This window comes from Sarcophilus harrisii, chromosome 2 (genome assembly GCF_902635505.1).
Source record: "Sarcophilus harrisii chromosome 2, mSarHar1.11, whole genome shotgun sequence".
NCBI classification, from domain to species: Eukaryota; Metazoa; Chordata; class Mammalia; order Dasyuromorphia; family Dasyuridae; genus Sarcophilus; species Sarcophilus harrisii.
This window is the reverse complement of record NC_045427.1, coordinates 371,374,840-371,393,069: the sequence shown is the minus strand read 5'-3', so window position 1 is coordinate 371,393,069 and position 18,230 is coordinate 371,374,840. Positions and strand designations below refer to the sequence as shown.

The 18,230-nt window shown below is 33.9% G+C and overlaps 1 protein-coding gene across 1 annotated transcript in view; it reads right to left on the bottom strand.

Annotated features, from left to right (window-relative positions):
• Positions 1–3,418: 3,418 nt before the first annotated feature.
• The window catches only part of LOC116421631 (catenin alpha-1-like), a 59,057-nt gene continuing 44,245 nt past the window's right edge, over positions 3,419–18,230 (bottom strand). The window contains exons 4-7 of the mRNA XM_031953363.1: positions 17,826–17,992; positions 17,172–17,291; positions 11,654–11,920; positions 3,419–5,268 (exon numbers count right to left, since the gene is read on the bottom strand). Coding sequence (XP_031809223.1) covers positions 5,047–5,268; positions 11,654–11,920; positions 17,172–17,291; positions 17,826–17,992 — 776 coding nt within the window. The 3' untranslated portion in view covers positions 3,419–5,046. The remainder of the gene's footprint in view (positions 5,269–11,653; positions 11,921–17,171; positions 17,292–17,825; positions 17,993–18,230) is intronic.

Genomic DNA, 18,230 nt, shown 5'->3' with positions numbered 1-18,230 from the left:
TAACACAGATGTAGTACCTTTTTGAAAATTCAAAAATTCATTGTTTTTTAGCCACATTTAAAACAAAAGCTAAAAAACTTTAGACACCTGAATAATTAATCCGAAATACTGACAGTCACAGTATTCTAAAATTCTTTTGACCAGAAAGAATAACCTTATGAGACAATGATGTATCTTATAACTTCTAAAATCTTGATTTCACAAATTTGACCTCATAATCCATTCTCCAAGGCAATTTGTGCTTCTTTGGATAAAGAAAATAGTTTGGGTGGTAGTTTAAAGTAACAATAGAGAGAGAAGCTGAAACCTTATTTAATGCCTCAGTTGAGGACTGTCTGGAGTTCTTCCTATTAGGAAAAGTGCATTACTTGGATTGATGGTGTGTGGGAAAATAATAGCAAATGTAATGATCTGAGACATTAAAAGTCCAACTCAAAAACTTTAAGAAACTGAAAGGATTATGGTTTTTGTTTGTTTAAAACAACCCTCAACTCAGTAAGGAGTTTCTAGCTCTACAAAATCTTCTGTTTCTCTAATACATTTTAAGTTAAAATACTGAAATATAATCCAAGATCAATTCTGACATGTAAAATCCTATTCATCTGCAGGCCAACATACTGATCATGCTTCCAAATCTCTGATCTATCATCTTTCCTTCAAAAGACAATTTTACTATTGCTTCATTAAGCATGTACATTCTATTTAATAAATGAACATGGCATTTTATGATCACAAAAGGTCATGTACTTTCTAACTGCCAAGCCATAGGCACAAAATGCTTCTCAAGCTTGTTGTTTTGAAGTTAAATTGTGGCTTAATTCATTAAGGTAGTTTAAAAAGCAAAAACAAAAACAACTCATACTTCACCATCAGTTTAGTTATGTCAAACACAGTCTCCATTTCAATTTGAGTTTGATACCACTAGTTTGGACCATAAAAATGTCATATTTTCACTGCCAACCGTTATGGTTCTCATACTACAGCAAGGCAAAAAGTTAATCCTTTATTTATTCAAACTTTTCATTCAGCGCAAAACTAATATCCAAACATTTCCAACTATAAATACATGGCCTCTATCCTCTAGGAATCCTCTTATAAAAGCTCAAACTGGGGAGTCAAAAGAAACTAAAGATATATCTGGCTATTCAAAGAAAAGAAATGTATGACAGATAAATATTGTAAGATACCCTAGAATTCTAATGAAATTTAAATTAAATTAAATAAACTCAATCATTTATATAGCACAAAAAGTGCACAATTACATTCAATTTCAACAATATTTCACATCAAGAGATAGTCCAGAGCAGAGAATTTAAAGTGTTTCCTTGTTCCTTTTTTTTTTTTTAAAACATTATGTGACAACATTTGATGACAATCTAAGCATTTTCATCTGCTATCAATGTATTTGATTTCAGAATGAATGGAATCTTAGCAATCCACAGAATTCACACAGAATAATGAAACTTTCCTTAAAATATCACACTATAGGTCAGGTTTGATTAGTTCAAGTTGTCTACAGTTTCAATATAACATACATATTTCCTTATTTATTTCCCCCTCAAAATTGTCAAAGACTTATGGTCTTCATTATTGACAGAGTTAGGCCTGAAGTTCATAAACAGTCTTGGCTGATTGGCCTTTGGCTAGTTAAGAGCTCTGTATGTGCTAGTTCAATAAGTAACACTGAGCCTGGATGGTTCTGGTTGATAAACATCTTTTAATACTAAAACAACAAACAACTCTCAACTTTCCCCCCCAAAAAAAATATAGTAAAGACTACAAAATAACTACTCCCTTGTGTCCCATGCAGGACTAAAAAAAAAAAAAATGTTAAACATAATTAAAAGCTTTGTATTTTATTTATATATATATCAAGTAAAACATTAATTTTCATTCAAGATTTCTAACTTAAACCTTTTTAAAAGTAAACCCTGTCATTCTGCAACTTTGAAATCTGAGACCCAGAGGGATTACTGTCCTAAGAAACCTTGTTAGAAAGTAAATGAGGCAGGATTCCAACTTCAGTGCTCTTTTCAACTATACCATAAGACATCTAATCTACACTATGGTTTCTCCCTCTCAATGTTTGCCTATGCAGTACAAGTTACTTAATTGTTAATTCTTAGTCATTCTGTCCTCAGGATAGTACACTTGGTACTAATTAATTACCCCATATGCTTAAGTATTTAAATGTTTTTTTCCTTTTCTTTAGCATATCCATATTTGAGTGAATTTTGCACTACTCAGTTCAAATTTAGCATATACATTTGATCTGTTTTTGTTTTACTGTCCTTTGATTCCCTATTTAAGACACCACCAGTGTAATTCATGCTTCAATTTAGCCACTTCTGAAATCTTCAAGCTTAAATACAGGTTTTTGGGGTTTTTTTAAATGTGTTCCACATTTTCACCATGGCTTATCAACTGTTTTTTTCCACTTGATTTAACTGAGCTGCTAATCTCATTTTTCTAAGGTAGGCTGGCTACAATCACAACACGGCAATGGATTTTTAAAAATTCAATATGCTTCACTAATTTTACAACATGGTAGAAACAAGCGAAACAAGGGAATACATTCAACTTCACTAAAAGAACATACACTCATAACTCATTAGTAGAATTTCCTGAACATGTTCAACAGAAGAAGGAATATGGAGAAAGGTCAAAAAAATTTTAAATAAAAAAATATAGATTGCTAACATTCTAGTAACAATCCAAATTTTCTTCTTTCTTTACAAATTGATTTTACAGAATTTATTCATTTATCTGTTCATCTACGGTAGCTACTGTCCTATATTGTTCCCCTCCATTCCTGTTTTCCCTGCCCCTCTCCTGTAGCTTAACTCCTCCAAAAGGCAATCCACAAGAGATGGTACCATTTCCTTTCCTCCTTGTTTTCTTGCATAAACTGGCTTCTCCAAAATCACTAATGATCTAATCCCCCTCCTTCATCTTTCTGCATTGTCCGACACTGTTGGTAATCCTCTTCTTGGAACTATCTCAGATTTCGTGACACTTTCTCCTATTTCTCTCCTTAACTGTCAGCTCTTCCTCATTCTTCTTTGATAATCTTCATTTAGGTCACACCTGTGAATCACAGATCTCACTCTAAATCTATTATTATTTCACTTGGTCACCTCATCAGCTCTTATTTGTCCAGCTCCAAGCTCTTTTCTAACCTTCAGTCTCACCACATCCAACTCCTGGTTGTCCTATAGACATAGTCAACTCAGTTTGTTCAGAACAGAATTTTTATTATCTTCCCCTCCCCTCCCACCAAAACATTCTCTTCTTCCTAATTTTTCTTTTTTCTCCCCTGAAGCAATTGGGGTTAAGTGACTTGTCCAGGGTCACACAACTAGGAAGTGTTAAGTGTCTGAGGTCAGATTTGAACTCACGTCCTCCTGACTTCAGGGCTGGTGCTCTATCCACTGCGCCACTTAGCTGTCCCTTTTTTCCTATTATTATTGAGGACACCATCATCATTCCAGTTGCAAAACATTACTCTCCTTATTTTTTTTTTAACTCTGCACATATCCATTGAAGTTGTCAAATCTTGTCATTTCTACCTTTGTAAAAACTCTCCCATAAACCCTTCTTTATTCCCTGATGGTACTATGACCCTGCTGCAGTTTCTCATGACCCAACATCTGGCCTATAAAAAACCTTTTAGTTTACTTCTCTGCCTCAATTCTTTCCAATTATAATCTGCTTGGCTGTCAAATTGATCTTCTAAGTCTGACCACACCATACCTCATCCTCGTTCTCTACAATTCAATAAACTCTAGTGACTCCCTATTTCCTCCATGAAATATAAACAGTTTGTCTTTTAAAGCCCTTCCTAACCTGGCCCCTTTTCACACTTCACTCCCTTCTGTTATCCAATAACACTAGCTTCCAACTCCTTCCTCACTGTACATTTTCACTGAAAGATGCATGTCTGGAATTCCCTTCTGGCTTCTCGGGCTTCTACTATCTCAGCTAAAATCCTGTCTTCTGCAAGAAGCCTATATCAGTTCTTCATCTTTGTGCCTTCCTTATGAGACCACCCCCACCAATTTAGCTTCTATCTTTTTGTACATAGTTGTTTCCATATTGACTCCCAGATGAGACTGTTGAGTTTAAACTTTAGAATTGATTACATGACATGGGAGACACTGGTACAGGACCACCCAATACAGTGTGCCTTTATCAGTGAATGTGCTAAAACAGAATTCAATTAACCCAAAAGAAATGAGATGAATAAAATTAGATAACCAAATGTTCATAGGGACTATTGAACACAGGTTGTATCCAACCCGTGGCAGAGCATTCCAAGCTCATATTGATCTGATCAATCACAGTTGGACACTGTATCTCAATTCTAATCTAGTGATGTCATTTTGGTCCTCTTCGAGTATGAAGAACAACCCAACCAACCAACCAGCTTAGCACTAATAGATGGCACTTAATAAGTGCTAATCACTTGTTTCTTACCCCAACTTCTTGATCATGAGGGTTAAGATACAAAAAAGACTGACTGAGAAAAATGACCTTTAGAAGTGTAAATATTATCTTGCACAAAAAGACTCAGGATCATAAGCTCTGTGGTGGCAGAATTCTAAGTTCAAAAATATTCTAAATTCAGTCTGATAATTTTCTATTAGGGAAATGCTTGAATCAATGCCCTATTCTAATTTTTGTCCATCTGGTTGAAAAGCAATTTAGAAATGACAATTATGAAGAGACAGAAATTTGTATGGCATGCATATTCTCACACAATTAGATCTAAAACGGTATTTTATTATTAAAAGTGGCAGCTTCTCAAAAGTCTTCTGCCTACAGCTTCTCAGTGTTGAGAAATATGGTGAAAAAAATATAAGACTCCAACGAAAGTATTTGTATTCAGTAGTTAAGCTAATAATACCAGCCAAATACTGAAGGAAAAAAAAAGTATCAATAATTTAGTCAAAATAAGTTAACTCCATAAATTACCCAATATTCTGCCATAATTAATTGGATTAATAAAAGCACATTTTTAAAGGAATAAAAGTCCATAAAGACAACTTAAGCCCTCATACTTACATTTCCCATGTATTCAGAAAGTAGATCTTGTAAGGCCTGTCGAACTGCATTGCACTCTGCAACAATACGTTCTCGTCGATCATCACGAGTACAAGATGAATCCGCCATTAGGGCTGCTCCACTAATGATACTCTCCAGTCGCTCCTCAAGAGAAGGTCTGAAACGTTCTTCACTGAAGCTCAAAGGGTCAACGATTATTTGTTTCTGGAAAAGAAAAGATTATCTATTATCTATAACTATGTCATTACCTTGATTTTTGATAAAATAAAAACTGATCACAATTCAGTAAGTATACAATCAAACATATGGAGGAAATTTATACTTCATGACAGATTGAAGGTAACATTTCCAGGGATAATCCCACATAATGATGAGCCATGTTCAATTGGCAGTTCATTTTTACTAAGTACTGCAAACCAAAAACTTAGCAAAACTTGGCCTCCATGAGGTACGTTACAGAAAAAAACAGATGCAAATATGTCAGCCTAAATCAAATTTAAACTACTGAACTCTTGAGTACCTACAAGCCCATCTGTACAATGTTAACTATTAAAGTTGTCCAAAGTAATTACCTCATCATGAACAAACAGTTCATTTTCTCCTGAACCTGTAAAAATGCCATGGTATATAGACTGTATATAATAAGCTTGACTATGTAACATTAGATAAACTATTTCTTAAATAATCATAGAAAACTGGCCCTGAAGTCAGGAGAACCCGAGTTCAAATCCAGCCTCAGACACTTAATAGTTACTAGTTGTGTGATCCTGGGCAAATCACTTAACCCCAATTGCCTCTGCAAAACAAAAATAAAATCCCCCAAATCCCCCAAATCTCACTGACTCAGTTTCATAATAAAATCCACTTTGTGGTTAATCTATTATTACACTATCCAATAGAAAATTTTGAAGCCTATCTCCAAGTTTCAAACTTAGATTCATTCTCACCTGTATTTTAACCTTTTAATCTTTTTAAAATTCCTTCTGGCCTTTTATTTCCATTCCAAATGTATTCTTTAGTTCTTTGATTGATTTCATTTTACGTTATTTCAAAGGGCAGGAAATTTGTCTAAAAACAGTTTCCTACCATGGTACCAAATGATTTATGTATTACAGAATTAAATTTTGCATTAAGAAAAATATTCCACAGAATCTACCAAGTTCTGCTAACAAATACTTGTATAAACATGGACAAGTCACTTAATCTTCCTGTTTGTGCCTCAATCAACAAGGATTTATTAAGTACTTACAATGCCTAGGCACTATACCAAGATCTCAATAAGCCTATTTATAAGAAATAGAATGATTAATAAATAAGAAATGATCCATGATGTACTTTATTAGCCAAATCTAATGATCTTGAATTCCTTTTCAAAGGAAATCAAGTCACTTCTTGGTTCTTCACATAAGAAGTTTCATCTTCTGAGTCCAGACTTTCACTGGACATTTTCCATTTCTGGAATTTTCTCCCTTTCTCTAACTCTTCATTTCCTTGTCTTCCTTAAAAGTTTCAGCTAATCTGAATTTCCTCCCTAATTTCAAGTTTCAGCTAAAAGCCCACTCCATGCCTTTCCCCTTAATTCCCTGAGATTACCTCTAATTTGCCCTCTACCTATCTTATATGGACAGAGTTGTTTCACATACCTTCTCCTCCATGTAGATATGATCTACTTGAGAAGCACTTCTTTGTATCCTTAGAACATAGTTCAGTGCCTACCTAGTACTGAATAAATGCTTGTTGTCTGACTGCATACTATTCAAATGGATCTGTGCGTTCATCAATCTGAACATTCCTTCCAACGATGCAGTTTACATCGTCATACATAGTCATGCACTCTACTAAATTTGCCACAACAGACCAACAAACAAGTTGAGGAAACCAGTGGAACACTAAGGCTATCTTCCTGTCATCCCTCATCATGTGATCAGCTCATTTCCTACCCTTTGTCAGTCCAATGATATTATCTATTCTTATTCTTTGAAATTCCTTACTGGTTGAATATTGCAGCTTGCTCATGGGCATCACATACTTCTCCATTGCTCTCTGCATGGGATTTGTTATATCCCACACTTTACACTCTATACCAACAAAATACCAGTTTTAAAAAGATGAGTCTTTTTTTGTTCCAGGAAAAGCTTGGGGTCATTAAAAGAGCTCTGTAATTTTCTGAAGGCAATTTTGCTTAATTCTGTGTCTAATTCTTTGTCCATTTATACTGTTTTGTCTAACATGCAAAGTGATGGCAAAGCTCTACAGGATAGAACATATGCAGAGCAAAGATATGCAAAGTATACATCTGCATATCCTAATCTGAACAAATACTTCATCCATTTGATTTTTCACAAGTAGATAGTTGGCCCAAACTCTTTCAAATGATTACAGATCTTTCCAGGAGACTTTTAATATTCCAGACTAAATATAAATAGCAAAAGATCATTCATGAACAGGAATACTTGGTAGTATTGATATCCATAGGAATCCCTCTTCAATAATGATTCCAAATTGAATTCCCTCCATTACGGTGATGAATACTATTTGCATTCTTATTTCATGTCTGCCTGATGTTTATGATCAAAGTCACGAAGAATGACATTTCTTTTATTATATCGTTCAAGAAATCTTGAATGATTTTGGAGCTACAAATAGGAGGCACTTTGTGGAAAGACCATTAGGGCAAAAATATATTTTCATAATCGCAAACTATAGGTACAGGGGTAATCTTATATTTTTCATTTATCTATCAATTTTCACATGAGAGATACTGTCTTTACAAGAATGTCCTTTGACATGTAGGCAGATGATCCACATTTAGATGAATCAAAAGATTCTACATCATTGGTATAGTAGGTAAATAAATCTTTGATATCTTCTTCATCCAAAGTTTTGAAAATTGAGCCTTCCATACTCCCAAAATTTTTTTTTACCTTCAGCAGAGATCTCCTCAATATAGACTTGGTTCAATGTAGCTGCTTTCCCAAGTTCTGTTCTCCATAGTGCTATTACTACACCTCCTCTATCTACAAACTTATAGTGACTTTAATTTTAGAATCTAATGGATAAAAATAGTTTTCTAGAAAATTTTTTTATACAAATCCATTTTTCTTTCTTTTCCTGCCCTCCTTCCATTTTAAAGTTTAAATATCCCCTAGGATTTCTCGTTTCTTTCACCAGACTTTTAAAAATTTTATTTTTATCCTGTGCTACTTCTTTCTTCCTTATAAAACAATACTGTTTATAATAAACATTTATCATCTTCCTTCATAAGATTTGTAAATTATTTTAAACCTTAAACCAATATTGAATTTGATCATCATCTTTCACTGCTTACCAAGTCCAACCAAGTGTTTCTCAAAGGACCTTTCGATTTTCATAGTTAAATTTTTTAATAAAAGTATTGTAATCAGTATTAATTTTGCTTCTGTTGCGTTGTATATTGCCCATTTCCATTATTAATTACCTGTTCAAAAATAGTTCAAGATGTTATACTTACAAGACTTTTTTCCCTCATTATTATTTTATATTCTATATAATGATGTTTTCTTTAAGTTAATGGTATGTCTGTACAAAGAAAGATAACTTGAGAATAACTCTCATATCAATACAAGCCTTTTATTATCTGTTAAAATATAATCAATATTATTTTTTTGCCACTTCTAGCATTTCTTTTCTGAAAGAAAAGTTTTTATGATATAAAAACACAAAATTTCTGGAATCTAGACCCAAGCATTATACTTCTCTAATTCCTTTTCTCTGGCTCAAGCTTTCAGACTTATTCATCACTATTGCAATCAAGTCAACAAGTAATGTCAATTTAATATGAAGGATTTTAACTGCTAATTTTTAAAAATAAATCATCTTGCAAATGTTTTTTAAGGTTGGCAATAACTACTACCCAAAATCCTTTATAATCATGTTTTTTTCTGTACAGAATGAAACAAATTCTGACAATTATTTTCTTTACCTCTACAAGAAATACCCATGAACTATCTTTCTCTTTATAGACAATATTAATAAAACTTTTCCATTATTTTCACTTACTGGTCATTGAACATGGTTTTTATATTTAGACTACAATCTCAAAGTTTATAGATGATCTAAAAACTGTTGATTTTCTAGAGCCCCCATTACCTTTTTTCACCACTCTATTACTGGCACTCCAATAATGGAAAGAGACTACATAAAAATGAGATTTATTTTGAATTTAATAGGTTGCACTAATCAAGTAATTCATTACCAAGTAGTTAAGCTATTGTACCTAAGCTAGCCTGGCCCTCAGGAAATAGAATTGCTTTTTTTCTGGCCATACTCAAAGTCGTTCTGGTGGAGTAGTATGTTTGAGAACTCATGATCCACTGGCACAACCTTCAAGAACTCATGATCAACTATCCATTACGAGGACTTTCTAGATAATTTATAATATTAGGGAATAAATCTTGCCAATGTACCAGTTGAGGGAATTATCAGTATTGTTTCCTTTGCCATAATAACACATGCAGAAAAATCCTTTTACCATTCTCAAAGTAAATGTTGCCAACTTAAGGATCAAATCATCAGCAATGAGACTAATAGCAACTCACAAGAAGATATCTCCTGAGATCTAGTCACAGGACAGTACACAAAACATATACAATATCCTTAGATGGACAAATAACAGTTTTACCTTCTCTCCTCCCCAAAATATTTACCTAACTACATATAAACATGCTTTTACAGTTATGTAAATATTTGCATGAGTCCTTAATTAAAGGGGCCATAACCCTTATCAAAACCATCCCTGTCAACTTCAATTTTTTAGTCAAATAAAATGCTCAAAACAATTTCCTACTTTTCAGTATGTACTCCTTTCCCATTTCTCTTTAGTCAAAAGTTTCTACAAAATGAAAACTGAAAGGTAGATTCTTTCATTTTATTTTAACACCACAATTTATCTGGTCATTTTTTCAGAAGGGGTTCTTATGGAATCAATCCAAATAAAACTGCATGATGATAAATAGCAATAAATATGATATGCTTCTGAAATTCAAGCAGTAATAGGATCAATAGCCTCATGGCTAGAGAGTCTTTAGAGATTTGCTACTGAGTATTATTTACTTGAAGCAATAGTCTATTTTTATTGCAAAAAAGAACCATATGTTTTAAAGTTAAAGTGGAGCACAAGCTTATATTCAAATCAGTTAGTACAGTGGGGAGAATTAAAGATTTAGAGTCAGAGAGGCTGGGGTTCAAATACTGATTATGCCCCACAGTACTTCCATGACTGGCCAAGTAAAAACCTCTCGGAGTCTCAAGTTTCCTCCTGGATAATAGGAGCTAGTTGAGGAAAATGACTCTTAAGGTTCCTTTCAGATCTAATTTCTATGATGCTTTGTTCCTATGAGGACCTGACAATAGTGCCAGCTCACATGTAGAATTTATCATCACAATTTTCAATGATTAAAGTTATTTAATATTTAAGATCCTTGTGCAATAATTCAATAGTAGCTATTTAATATTTTAGGCTTACAATGTGGCTTATAATAAGTATCAAAACACCCTTACAAACAAGAAAGAATCCAGCTTCTTTCAAAACCTGGGAAGAGGATTTGAAAAAAAAACGAATCTGTGCTACAGGGATGAAAATAATTCCAATAAAAAACAAAATTTTACCTACTATTCAGATTTTGGCACTGAACTGACTTAAAAGTGAATTTAGATATGATCTCAGTCCAACTTCCACAAGAAACTGATAAGAAAATTGAGATCTAAGCAAGTAGAGTGATTTTCACAAGGCTAAACATATTCAAGGCAAACAATGGTCATATAAACAAAACCAGGTAGGCAGGCAAGATGTAAGAGTCAGGAAACTTTGGTTTGATTCTGACATCTGAGACTTTACTGTGATCTAAGCCTCAGATTCCTCACGTGTAAGAGATAACACTTGCAGTTTATTTCTGAAGGTCATTTGTCAGTAAAGTGCTGTATGAATCTCAAAGTCCTATAGAAATAAGAGCTAATTATGCACCAATGCTTAGGTGCTTTGGTATATGATGAGAAAATAGTAATAGCATTTTTTGGAACCTAACTGCTGCTTCAAAGGTGATAGGAAAGAAGCATAAAAATCTAATGCTAATGCTCTCTATTAAAATGTCCTACCACAAGGTATATGAAACAGCATTTTAAAAATACTGCTTTGAAGCACTGCATCAAGAGTATTTGACCCCGATATCTGGTCCTACTTGATTAATGTCAGATGGCATGATATTCTAATCTTGGCACTGAGAAGATAAATATTTCTAGGCAGATTAACTTGCAAATAACTCATCCAGTTTTCCTAAATATGAGCTATCTCACAGGAAATGCAAACTGATACAAATGAAATCAGCATTAATTCATAAGAAATCTTTAAAAAAAAAAAGGATTTTTGATGTAGCAAGCTAAGGCAGGATCAAATAAAGTGATTTTCATAAGCATTTCTTTCTATTTAAGAATACTAACACATTCATGAATATCTCTATCAAATGACCACAGAATGCCTGCTGGTCTCCCTTTTCAAATGAAGCTTTATTTGAGCAACAGCAGTCCTAATTTTCTTTTTCACAATATAACTTACATCAAAGTTATTGAGTGCATATGCCAGTTCTCCTCCTCCGCCCTGTTGCTGGGAGGCATCATCAGAAGCTGTGGCCTGGGCTGCATTGGAGATCCCAGTAACAGCTTGTTGCAACTGCTTGTATATCAAGTCCCTGTTAGCTTTATAAGCAGCTACATCGGGGTGTTGAAGGCAGGCCTGGGCAGCTGTATATAATATTGGAATGTTTTTCTGTAGTATTCCTCTGGCTGCAGCCATTTGATCTCGATGGCCCACATCTTTCAGTTCCTGTAAGAGATTTTTTTTTTTTTAATGGCTATTCACATTTTGTTTCTAAGAACTATTTAATAACATATGATGTAAATAACAGTATTCATGTGAATGCAAGTGGACTAAATCAAGTCATTTTAGGGATCCACATAAATTAGGGCTAGCTTTCTGGAGGTCCTCTGGACAGGCCTTGGTCTCAGCAAAATAAACACCACGAGGATGGTCAGGAATAGAATCTAGAGTCTTTATTCTGGCCCAATCTTGATCTTAGTGAAGGACTGCAGGAGGCAGGAGAGCCACCAGGAGGCTGGTCAAAAATGGAATGTCTCATTTCCAGTCCTCTCAGCCCTTAATTACCTCATATGATTACATCATTGCAGTATACTAAGTATGTGTGAACTAGAGAACCATTATCTCATCAATCACACTGAGTTAACACCTTGTTATAGTATCCTTCTTTCAAGTATACTTTTCCATAGTTCTGGCCCTCTACATACTCCACAAAGGAGACAAACTGGTAGTTCAATCAGGAAAAAATAAAAAATGGTCACCACGTACATGTAATTTTATTATTTGATTCTTTTCAAAATTCTCCTTTCAATCATAAAGACACATTATTAGCAACACACTCTAGCTGTATCTAAAGTCAAATTGATTCTTCCCAAGAGTTTAAATGACTTAAATTACTGTCCTTCTATTGAGACACTTAATAGTAAGTGAATACCAGGTACAGGAAGCCATGTTAAGTACTGTAAATGCAAAGAATTTAAACAGTACAATAAATCCCTGGGTATCTTATAATCTAATTGAATAAGTATAAAGATAAACAATTAGATGAAAGGCCATGTGATGTGTTCTAAGAGTTCAAGAAAGTACTAGTATCAAGAGAGAAGGACTTAATTTCCCTCTAACAGAAGAGGGCAAAGGGTTCCCATTACCTATTTAAGGAGAGGGCGTAAGGAATCCATCTTATCTTTTGCCACCTGGCTTCACTCCTGGATTTCATCATACTCTTTCCCCAGCCTATCACAGCTTCTTTGTATGATTGTGAACTCCTTGAAAGGAGGAAATGGCTTTTCTTTGTATACTAACTGCTTAGCATAGTTTCGAACCCTACTAGGCACTTGATAATATTTATTGACTGATTATAATATAGAGGGTTGGACAAGATGCCCTCTAAAGTTCTTCTACAAGCAAAACTTCTATGATCGAAGTCTTGAAAAACAAGCAAACCAGAGTTGTAAAAATAATTTTTAAAAATATGTATATGGAAGCAATTTTATATGTTCAATATGTTTCAACAATTTCCTATTGAAATAAAATTTGTAATAAATGTGGCCTCTACTAAGAATAAAAAGTTACACATGCAACAAAAGAAGCTGCTAACTAGTTTTGAGAATGCAAACATATTGTCAATATTCACCAAGTGAGTCCAAGGGAACAAATTTAAACCTTTACACATATAAATAGTGAAAGAAAGAAGTCAAAGAGGGGAGGACTCTCTTTTTTTTCCTGTTTTGAGTATATTTATTTTATTTTATTTTTTAATAACTTTTTATTGACAGAACCCATGCCAGGGTAATTTTTTTTTACAACATTATCCCTTGCACACACTTCTGTTCCGATTTTTCCCTCCCAACCTCCACCTCCTCCCCTAGATGGTAAGCAGTCCTATATGTGTTGAATATGTCATAGTATATCCTAGATACAATGTATGTGTGCAGAACAGTTTTCTTGTTGCACAGGGAGAATTGGATTCAGAAGGTAAAAATAACCCAGGAAGAAAAACAAAAATGCAAACAGTTTACATTCATTTCCCAATGTTTTTTTTCTTTGGGTGTAGCTGTTTCTGTCCATCATTGATCAACTGAAACTGAATTAGGTCTCTTTGTCAAAAAAATCCACTTCCATGAGATTACATCTTCATACAGTATCGTTGTTGACGTATATAATGATCTCCTGGTTCTGCTCATTTCACTTAGCATCAATTCATGTAAGTTTCTCCAAGCCTCTCTGTATTCATCCTGCTGGTCATTTCTTACAGAACAATAATATTCCATAACATTCATATACCACAATTTACCCAGCCATTCTCCAATTGATGGGCATCCACTCAGTTTCCAGCTTATAGCTACTACAAACAGGGCTGCCATAAACATTTTGGCACATACATACATTTCCCTTCTTTAGTTATTTCCTTGGGGTATAAGCCCAGTAGAAACACTGCTGGGTCAAAGGTATGCACAGTTTGATAACTTTTTGGGCATAATTCCAGATTGCTCTCCAGAATGTTTGGATTGGTTCACAACTCCACCAACAATGCATCAGTGTCCCAGTTTTCCTGCATCCCCTCCAACAATCATCATTATTTTTTCCTGTCATCTTAGCCAATCTGACAGGTGTGTAATGGTAACTCAGAGTTGTCTTAATTTGCATTTCTCTGATTAATAATGATTTGGAACACTTTCATATGAGTGGTAATAGTTTCAATTCATCATCTGAAAATTGTCTGTTCATATCCTTTGACCATTTATTTGTCAATTGGAGAATGGCTTGGTTTCTTATAAATTAGAGTCAATTCTCTATATATTTTGGAAATGAGGCCTTTATCAGAACCTTTAACTGTTAAGAGATTTTCCCAGTTTGTTGCTTCCCTTCTAATCTTGTTTACATTAGTTTTGTTTGTACAGAAGCTTTTTAATTTGATGTAATCAAAATTTTCTATTTTGTGATCAATAATGGTCTCTAGTTTGTCTTTGGTCACAAATTTCTTCCTCCTCCACAATGAGAGATAAACTATCCTATGTTCCTCCAATTTATTTATAATCTTGTTCTTTATATCTAAATCATGGACCCGTTTTGATCTTATCTTGGTATACGGTGTTAAGTGTGGGTCCATGCCTAATTTTTGCCATACTAATTTGCAGTTATCCCACCAGTTTTTGTCATATAATGAATTCTTATCCCAAAAGTTAGGATCTTTGGGTTTGTCAAACACTAGATTGCTATAGTTGACTATTCTGCCCTGTGAACCTAACCTGTTCCAGTGATCAACTAATCCATTTCTAAGCCAATACCAAATGGTTTTGTTGACTGCTGATTTATAATATAGTTTTAGATCAGGTACAGCTAGGCCACCTTCATTTGATTTTTTTTTTCATTAATTCTTTTGAGATTCTCGACCTTTTATTATTCCATATGAATTTTGTTGTTATTTTTTCTAGATCATTAAAATATTTTCTTGGGAATCTGATTGGTATAGCACTAAATAAATAGATTAGTTTAGGAAGTATTGTCATCTTTATTATATTCACTCAGCCTATCCAGGAGCACTTAATATTTTTCCAATTATTTAAGTCTCACTTTATTTGGGTGGAGGAAAGTTTTTTGTAATTTTGCTCATATAATTCCTGACTTTCCTTTGGTAGATAGATTCCCAAATATTTTATGCTGTCCACAGTTATTCCGAATGGAATTTCTCTTTGTATCTCTTACTGTTGGATTTTGTTGGTAATGTATAAAAATGCTGAGGATTTATGGGGATTTATTTTATAACCTGCAACTTTGCTAAAGTTATGAATTATTTCTAATAGCTTTTTAGTAGAATCTCTGGGGTTCTCTAGGTATACCATCATATCATCTGCAAAGAGTGATAGTGAGTGGTTTCCTCATTGCCTATTCTGATTCCTTTAATCTCTTTCTCAATTCTTATTGCAGAGGCTAGTGTTTGTAATACAATACTGAATAATAATGGTGATAGTGGGCAACCTTGCTTCACTCCAGATCTTACAGGGAAAGGTTCCAGTTTTTCAAGGGGAGGGCTCTCTTGAGACTTATTAAGACTTATAATTGAAGAGTTTAAGTGCCTCCTCTAAGTCTGGTCTGATAAGTTAAATTTCATAAATAAGATACTTCTTAAAGTCCATAGATGAAACTGTTTTCCTCTTTCAAGAGTTTATGCAGATCGCCTAGTTTACTCGGTGTACTTACTATTTTCTTCAAAAGTATCTTACTCATTTGGCATTTTAATTTTCATCTAATAGTTTAAAGCACTTCAAGTACTCTACAGCAAAATTTATGTCTTAAATACTTAACAGTATGCTATGGTTTTGTAAATAAGAATAGATTTATAGAATTTGGTAATAATTTCAAGTCAAAAACCATTATAAACGGCTATGGCTGGACCTTGGGTAATTGAATATATTGTGCATGTTTTTTAAACACTTACACTATTAAAGAACTTTCTGGGAAGTTTGCCACCTTATTTTCTGTTATAGGAAATACTGAAGTTTTTCCTGGTGCAAGGTATAACACTTTACATGTAAGTTCTCAAATAACATAAGATATTTGGCCATTTCTATTTTCTCTTGACGTGATTTATATATATTATGCAATTTCCTAAAAATGCACAATAGCAAGTAACATTCTATTTGTTTTTCTTTAATCAAACAGTAGAAAAACTCAATGACTCAATAATTCAATTTAGAATTCAGAAAGTGGCTAGGATTCATGTGTGTTGGGATTACTATGAATATCTAACCCATAGGACATTTAGGATATTTATCAAATGCCTAACATATGACAGTTAAGGCCATGGGGGAAAAAAAAAGAAACAAAACTCTAAAAGCTATAAAGCCCTTAGGGCCTGGTTTGAAAAAGCGAAATATATGCTCATACTCTACAATTAATCAAAAAGTCTACTTATAGTGCATTCCACGTGATTTATTGCCAACAAATGTACTTTAAAAGTGATCTTTCTCTCAGAAAGAAGCAATTTTTTTTGGTGATGTCATCCCAATAATCACAACCCAATAACTATTCAGATGAATGACTAATTCAGTATGCCTCAATTCCTACTATTGTCCATCTCTACTTACATTATTTGTCCAAAATTGGCAAAAATAAGTGATAGTATATAATGTAGTTAAAATGAATTAGACTTCTTAACTACAGCTTCATTATTTCTAACACAGTACTGAAAATTTCTTTACTAAATATGCTTACTAGTCATGACACCTTTAGAAAACTAAGCATAAGGCAGCTAAGTGGCTCTGTGGATAGAGTACCAGCTCTGAAGTCAGGAGGACCTGAGTTTAAATCTGGTCTCAGACACTTAACACTTCCTGGCTTGTGTGATCCTGGGCAAGTCACTTAACCCCAATTGCCTCAGCAAAACAATAAAAAAGAAAACTAAGCAAAGGCAAAGTTGTTGCCTCCTACCAGCTAATAACATAAAATAATTTTCAAAACACATATACAATCATTTTACCTGTTGCCTTTTGGCTGCCATGATGTTCAACTTATCCACTTCGGGTTTTAAGGCTTTATACTGTATGCCTAAATCTTGCTCTGTGCCTGCATTTCTTAGTTTCAAGATACCATCTTCCACCTGCAAAATATGCAAACAGCTCAAGTTAGCAGGCAAATAACTTAGTATCTTACAATTTTTAGAGTGCTTTTAATAGCTATTCAAAGCCTGCTCAAGGTTTTTGCTGTCATAGTCCAATATTTACAAAGCACTGCTATGTGCAAGATTATATAAGCTTTAGGTTTTTCCCAAAGAAGACACTTTATTTCCTCCAGCTAAACACATGAAATGTGAATTATTTGATTTTTTTCAATTCCAGGACCTAAGATGTATTGAAATCCTACCTGCCAAAGAAAATGAACTTCAATTATTATTTTGGCCATTTCATTTATACTATAACACTGAGTTAAATACCAAAGCAGAAAAATCATATGTGATAGATTTGGAGTAGAAAATGAAATGGAAATGAAACACATTGTAGGCTAGAATATGGTAAGAACCAACTAAATGGTTAAGACAAGATGAAATGTACTTTCTACTTTCTCTTCTGTTGCTGAGCTAACAGCCAAGAGCTTTAATACTATATTACACTACAAAAAGTTCTATTGTACTTACAACTTTCAATTGAACAAGTAATTTGTAGACATCTGCCATGTCTGCCAAAATAAGCAACCGGGTAACAGCTGAGAGCAAAGAGCGGGCAGCTCGCACCATGTTGCCACGTTTCACTGAAGAACAGGGGTCATCTGCAAATTCTCCAGAGGCACTCTTCATCAAATCACCTATTATAAGAGTCAAAAAAATTTCAGCTCTAAATAAAAATGTTCCACAATAAGTTAGCATGATATATGAAAAAGGATTTTAGAGTTTTCTGGCCTCTGCAGTTCACAATTCGCAACTGCTGACTCACTATCTATCCTACTTACCTAGTTGGCATATTATGGCAAGTCTTTTTTTACTAACAAAACTGACATCTGATTTAGCATTGGAAGGGCCACTGTGATCATCTAGTAATGAAGG